This window comes from Hippichthys cyanospilos, chromosome 8, assembly GCF_059441005.1.
Source record: "Hippichthys cyanospilos isolate Australia breed blue-spotted pipefish chromosome 8, RoL_Hcya_1.0, whole genome shotgun sequence".
Lineage (NCBI taxonomy): Eukaryota > Metazoa > Chordata > Actinopteri > Syngnathiformes > Syngnathidae > Hippichthys > Hippichthys cyanospilos.
Genome location: NC_142376.1, coordinates 23069418 through 23076917, shown reverse-complemented (window position 1 = coordinate 23076917; position 7500 = coordinate 23069418). Strand labels below are relative to the sequence as shown.

The following is a 7500-nucleotide window of genomic DNA, read 5'->3' as shown; positions in this document are numbered from 1 at the left end:
ACGATATTTGGCCTATGTGTGCCCCTCAGTTGGATAGTGATTCATGCCAAAGTTGAAGGTAATGGGGTGAATCATTTAAGAGAAAAAGGCACTAGTTTGAGACCAGCTAATGTCTAAGAATGGGACAAAACTGCACATTAAAAAAATTCATAACAATTTTTCTGTACATCCTAGCACATCACTTCTATTGACTTTTTTGTAGGTCTTACAGTCCTTCATTTGCCTACAAAGTTTCATAGCTGTAATAGACTGTAATCTTTCGACTAATGACATTTTTTGCAGCCACTAGGTGGCGCTAGCTTTAAACTGGAATATATTTTTGTCGATATGTTCAGGAGAATATTTTCATCCAATGTGTGAAATTGTGAGAAGATCAGATCATCTGGGTCAAATTACAGCAACTTTTACTGGACAGATAAAGCTTCGGAATGAAAATGGTCGTAGAGGCCACGCCCATTATCGAAACTTCGTAAAATTTGGTGGAGGTCATCAAGGCTGTCTAGAGGCTTTGCAGACTTAATTTCAGCGATATTACATGAAAGGGCTCAGCTAAACACTTAAAAACGTTTAAAAAATGCTATATTTTTGGCTGCCACTAGGTGGCGCTCGCACTATAACAAAAAATACGTTGATAGGTGTATTCCGCATTGGAAACCCATCAAATATATGAAGTTTAGAAAAGATAAGACCATCTGGGACCAAACAAAGCAACTTTGTTCGTTTTGGCGAGACATCAGACTGACATTTTTGTTTGCTACTAGATGGCCTTATAAGCAATTGAAGATTTTTTTAAACACTTGTGTTAAGGGCTTAAGTCTTCATGTGTATATGAAGTTTCAGATTTTTCTAAGCTTGTAAAGCTGAGTTATAAAGGTTTGTTTCACATTTGGCAAAGTAATCATCAAAGGCATTATATGAAGCCCCGCCCCCAACATATTTGATGGCGGATCATCACGAAAATTTGAACAATTGTGCCTCACAGTCAGATCAAACATCACAGCAAATTTGAAGTCGATCGGGTCAAGCGTTTGGGAGAAAAAAGGAGCAGTTCGGGACCTGCAAATGAGCAGAAACGGGCCAAAAGTGCACATTCAAAAATTCATAACTCTCTTTCTGTACATCTGAGCACATGGCTCGCGCTGACTTTTTTGTAGGGCTCGAGGTCCTACATAAGGCTACAAATTTTTGGAGCTCTAGGTCAAATGGGCCGGGAGTAAGAGACTATTTTCCACTCATAAGGCCATTTTGGGGCCAATTACAGCCACTTTTTTCGTTTTGGCGAGTCATCTGTCTTTGAGGTGGCGTGCAGACTACGCCCATTGTCGAAAAGTCATAAAATTTTAAAATCTTAATATTCCATGTCTTAATGATATTCTGACCAATTTTCACTTGTTTTACTCAAACAGACTGAGCACAATACATGAAACTGTAAAAAATGACATTTTAATCAACCACTAGGCGGCGCTAGTAGGGATTAAAAAAAACTTTTTTCAAAGGTGTTAAAGACATAAGTTTCCATGTGTCTATGAAGTTTTAGATTTTTTTTAAGCTAGTACATCAAAGTTATTAAGGTTTTTGTCCCTCTTGGCGAAGGAAAAATTGAACACATAATTTGAAGCCACGCCCCTATCATATATGTCAGCGGATCTGCACCAAATTTTGCCCACTTGTGCCTCTATGTGTGAATATGGACCACAGCAAATTTGAAGGCGATTGAGTAAAGCGTTTAGGAGAAAGAAGGAGCAGTTTGGGACCTGCAAACGTGCAAAAATGGGCCAAAAATGCACATTCAAAAATTCATAACTCTTTTTCTGTACATCTGAGCACATGGCTCACGCTGACTTTTTTGTAGCTCTCTAGGTCCTACATATGCCTAAAAATTTTCGTAGCTCTAGGTCAAACGGGCCGGGACTAGGTGCACTTTTTCGACCTTAGGTGGCGCTGCAGAGCCATTTTGTTTGCATTGTTTTGGGAAACACAAAAATATCCAATTTTTCACCGGGCCCGACAAATGTGCAAATTTTGGTGACTTTTCGTGCATGTTTAGGCCCTCAAAAATGGAAAAGCTCTGCACAGTAAATAATAATAATAAGAAGAAGAATAATAATCTGGAGAAAAACAAGAGGGCTCTCGCAGCGGTAGCTGCTCGGGCCCTAATAAGAATAATAATCTGGAGAAAAACAAGAGGGCTCTCGCAGCGGTAGCTGCTCGGGCCCTAATAATTATCAGTCAGTCACGGAGATGCGAATATGCTATTGGTCGATTAAGGTCACCCGGTCTCACTCACGGAGATGCTATTGGCCGGCGTCACACGTCAATCACAGAAATGCCGATATGCTATTGGCCGAACGCCTTTATCTAGCTTGATGGGACAAGATGGAAGGAAGGAGAGAAAATTAGTGAAAAACGGAATGTTGTGAAGACTTTGCAAACTTTATCTGTTAGACATAGCTTCTAAAATTACTAGCAGCGGTAAAGAAAGAAATAAGAGGATGATGATTTAGTATCTGCGTGATTTGCACCCTGACTGAAAGTTACTGTAACACTGTAAGACCAATAGCATATCTATCGCCGTGTTAACTTTGAGCGTTGGACTCTGCCCCACTCTGCTTACACCCAGCTCAAGTCTCGTCGTTTCAAAGGTAAAAGCTATTTATCCATTGTATTTATTATATAATGCAAGTGTACAGCAGATTATGTCACTCAATTTTAATATATGTATACAGTGTGTCGTTTTTACCTAAGGCTTCGGCGCGCCTTGCACGCATTCACGAATTAACATGGGTTTGGATTGCCCGCTATACGAGCAATTCGAGATACGAGCGTAGCCGCTGAACGGATTAAGTTCGTAACCCGGGGGCCCACTGTATATATATATATATATATATATATATATATATATATATATATATATATATATATATATATATATATATATACACATACAGTGGGCCCCCGTGTTACGAACTTAATCTGCCCACACAAGCCGCTGAACGGATTAAGTTCGTAACCCGGGGGCCCACTGTATATATATATATATATATATATATATATATATATATATATATATATATATATATATATATATATATATATATATATATACACAGTGGGCCCCCGTGTTACGAACTTAATCTGTTCAGCGGCTACGCTCATAACTCGAACTGCTCGTATGACGGGCAATCCAAACCTATGTTAATTAGTGAATGCGTGCAATGCGTGCAAAAACCTTAGATAAAAACATCACGACTTTATACACATGTTAAAAATGAGTAACGTAATCTACTGTACAGTTAAATAACATATACAAAGGAAAAATGACATTTACCTTTGGGGCGACGTGACTTGAGCTGGGTGGAGGCAGAGGGGAGCAGAGACAAACCCGCAGAATTTATTTATTTATTTTCTTAATCGGGAACTTTTCTCAAGCTAGAACATATCACCGGCGATTTCCTTCTCTTTAATCCAAAATAGAAGAATCCTCTTCATTTTGATGTCGATCGAGGTCCGTCCCCCGGCAAGGAAAGTCTTGCCCTTAGAAGATTGCCGAGTGGTTACGGCCATACTCACGAGCAAGGTTAACTATGCGTGCGCCTCCTTCGTATTTTTTTTTTTTATTATCTCCTGCTTCGTTTCTATTATCATCGTCTTACTTCTTCCTTTACCGCCACTAGCAATTTTAGCAGCCACGTCTAACAGATAAAGTTTGCAAAGTCTTCACAACACACCGACCAGCTGTGCCATCAAGCTAGATCCATGTTTTTCAACCGCTGTGTGCCGTGGCATCCCGCGGCACAGCGGCATCCCGCTGCACAGCGGCATTGTGCTGCTGGCACAGCGGCACAGATATTGTCAGTTGTGCCGCAGGAGATCCCCCCCCCCCTTGTGCTGGATACATTTACGGCACTGACTGTGCTGTGGACAGCACCCTCAAGGCTTTAAATGTGACGCGGTGATCAAAAGGTTGGGAAACACTGAGCTAGATGAAGGCGTTCGGCCAAGCATATCGGCAATTCTGTGATTGACGTGACGCCGGCCAATAGTATATCCGCATCTCCGTGACTGACTCCGTGACTGACAACGACTGTGACAGTGACTGTGACATTGTAAGAGCAATAGCGTTCAGCATTGCCGTTACAAGAGTGAGCATTTAAATTCGTAGATGCAGTAAAGCGAAAGAAATTGTATGAACATATTGACCAGCATGTCGGTTTGTTCGTAAGTGGGGGACAAAAAACTCCGCAATCCACGCTCGTAAGTCGAAATGTTCGTAAAAGAGGGTGTTCGTAAACCGGGGGCCGACTGTATATATATGTGTATATATATATATATATATATATATATATATATATATATATATATGTATGTATGTATGTATGTATGTATGTGTGTGTGTGTGTGTGTGTGTGTGTGTGTGTGTATATATATATATATGTACAGTATATATGCAAACATTTGCATATCATGCTGATGATTTATCCTATGTAATCATTTATCCTATTAAATCATCATGCTGATATGTATTACATTTTCTGTGGTAATTATTCCAATAGATGGGAACATATTAACATAGCCAAGGGGATACTTGAAAAGAAAAGTGGACATGCTGCTTATTTAAAAAAAAACTGCTCATAGAAAAGATTTCAATATGTGGCTTCTAAAAAAAAAAAAAAAAGACAAGTTAGAATTTCTTTAGTCTACAAAAATGTTTTCTGTTTTTTTAGACATTGTTATTAAATATGCCCTCCATTTTTTTTTTCTTCCAAACATTGCCCAATATATCGTAATACGCTTTCTATGCAGCACTAATGATACTACTAGTGAATTATCCCCTAGCCCCCATTCAGACGTATTTAAATATGTCTCATTGCAATTTCAAATACTTTCAAGGGTGCTTACAAATTCGTCTACGGAAACATACTACTTCAAAATATTTACCCCACATAGGCAGTTCTATACCAATATACATAATAAAATAAAAAAAGGTAATGTTTTAGACTTAAAATTTCCAAGATAAATAGGAAAAAAGAGGCCACTACTGGCGATTTAACAAGATGGATGATTTTTGTTACCTGAATAATATGTTTAGAATTGATTTCACATGCAGAATTTAATGTTTATTTTCAATGCAGCAAGAGATAATATTGGCCTTCTCATGTGGCGTCTCCGAGACTCCAAGTTGAGTGTTCGCAAATCAGCATTGCAGGTATTATAAACTCATCCCTGATAATTCCGTACTCAATAGTGTGCAGATTTATATGTATATATTATTAAATTCCAGTTGTCTTTTCTACCTCCAGGCCCTTGTAGGACTTTTGAAGCATGATGTGCTCCCCATGAGTTGTGAGTACCTTTCAGTGCTTTCGGAGCTCTGTAAAGACTCGGCTGTGTCTGTGAAGAAGAAAGCATTGCATTGTTTGGGAGAGATGCTATATGTGAGTCCATGTTAGAAGTTTAGCAACTGTCCACATCAATTCGGTGCATCAAAAGCATTGCTTCCTAATGCCGCATTCTATTGTTCCTGTGTGCTTTTTGCCAAAACCAGGCAAAACCAGACTGCAACCTGATGCAGAAGTCATGGCTGCAGGGTGTAGTTCCAGCTGTGGTGGATTCTGAGAGCTCTGTCCAGGAGAAGGCCCTAGAAGCTCTAGATCATGTCATACTCAGTCAGGTCAAAGCATACTCTGCTTGCCTCCATTTTGATACCAGTCAGAGGCTGACCTGGAAACTTCTAACTCTTCTCTGTGATGAATGTCAGGACCTTAGGTTTGTCAGTTTGGCTTATTTTCAGCAACATGTAAGTCACACCAAATTCAAGTACATGGAACATTTTGAAATGTTTTAATTTCCAGTGTGTGTTTAAAAAGATTCTAGACCTTGTTTTTTGGGGCCTTTAATTTATTTGAAGTGAACATTATTAATTTAGATTTTTTTATTTCAAACTTTATCTTTTGTTCTTTAGACAATATTTCAGTTGGGGCATAACCATCTGGTCTAAAAAAAACAAGGTTACTGCAACATTCCTAACGAATCTGATTTCACACACGGAGGCTGATCACAGTGCTGGAGCCTGGATGCTTCTTTCCGAGGTAGTTGCTGCATCACACAAAATTCCTTATGGAAAACTCATGGATGCCTGGGACACCATGATTAGGTAGGGTGACATTTATGTTCAATGTTTATGTTTTACCCTTTATTTGTGACAACTGACGAACTAGTGTTTTTCATTTATATAAAATGGCCGTTTTACCTCTGGAAATTGTTGGGTCCCAGAGACTTGCAATTAAAAGCAAACATTGAAAAAAAGAAATTGCCAAATCTATAATAAGCATTCGTTTGTGTACTTGCATCAATTTCCTGCATGTCTTTCATTTTGCTTCATCCATCTTTCATCTTTATTATTTTTAACCTATCTTCAAGTGTTACACTTGGTTTAAGCTTGATGTAATTTCAGCAACCACGCCCCTCCACGCGGAACAGATTTTCCGCATCGTGTATTTTCCAGAACTTCTTTATGAGTGGAAAACATGGTGGATAAACTATTCCTTGTGGAAGTTCGCTGGTACAAACACCTTTATGCTTCGTCTGAAAAGGGATGCCTTGATCTAAATATCGTAAACTCCTGGCGAGCACTACGTTGGGGAGAGATAAGGAGTCTATTTAAAAACAGTGGGAATAATTTAAATTGTTTAACTCTACTAGGATTCTCGACCTCTGTTATAGAGTAGTGTTGTTTGTATGCTGTAGAGTCCATTTACTGCCACCTACAGTATATTATTGGAGAATATCGTCTGACTGCAGGGAAAAGCCGCTCCGAGTATTAAGTGCTGCAAAATGCATGCCGGCGCGTCAAGTATAATCCATAATCCAAGTATAATTTGCTTCAGGGAATTTCAGTGCAATGCAAATGTATAAAAAAAACATTTCATATTATACAACGAGGATTTTTCCTTGTATGAAGAAGTAACAAAGAGGAAAAAGCTCCAATGCGTGTTTTTTTTCACACTAGATGTATTTTTACACATGCAGCTTTTGTTGTAGAGGAGTTTTTCTGTACGTGATACTGTCAAAACTTAAAAGGGAATTTAAAATGATTTGTTCAAAAAGTTTTATTAAGTCCACCAAGAGAAGCCAAGTTTTAACAAGATTATATGCTAAATTACAAATCGTCAATTAATATAAGAACATCTTTTTATTTATTTACCATTAATTGAATATCTTGCTGAAGAGACCTTCATCAGACCAATAAGCAGTTCGACACATGACTGAACAATGTCACTTTTATTCCTCTTACAAAATCCACTGCTGAACATGGCAACTCCAAGACACTCAACTGAACGGTTTCTCTATCAATGTCCATCTTCACTCACGGTGACTGCCTTGTAACTCAATCTGCGTCTCAATCGCCCGCCAATACAACATAAGTCTAATACACACCACCCTTGTAGGACCCGTTTGGCTGCCCAGCAACATGCCTGCCGCAATCAGTGCGCAAACAGG

At 38.9% G+C, this 7500-nt stretch overlaps 1 protein-coding gene across 1 annotated transcript in view; it reads left to right on the top strand.

Moving 5' to 3' along the window:
* Positions 1–7500, top strand: part of ncapd3 (non-SMC condensin II complex, subunit D3) — a 70782-nt gene that overhangs the window by 20803 nt on the left and 42479 nt on the right. The window contains exons 14-17 of the mRNA XM_088421902.1: positions 5133–5206; positions 5301–5435; positions 5546–5766; positions 5963–6154. Coding sequence (XP_088278028.1) covers positions 5133–5206; positions 5301–5435; positions 5546–5766; positions 5963–6154 — 622 coding nt within the window. The remainder of the gene's footprint in view (positions 1–5132; positions 5207–5300; positions 5436–5545; positions 5767–5962; positions 6155–7500) is intronic.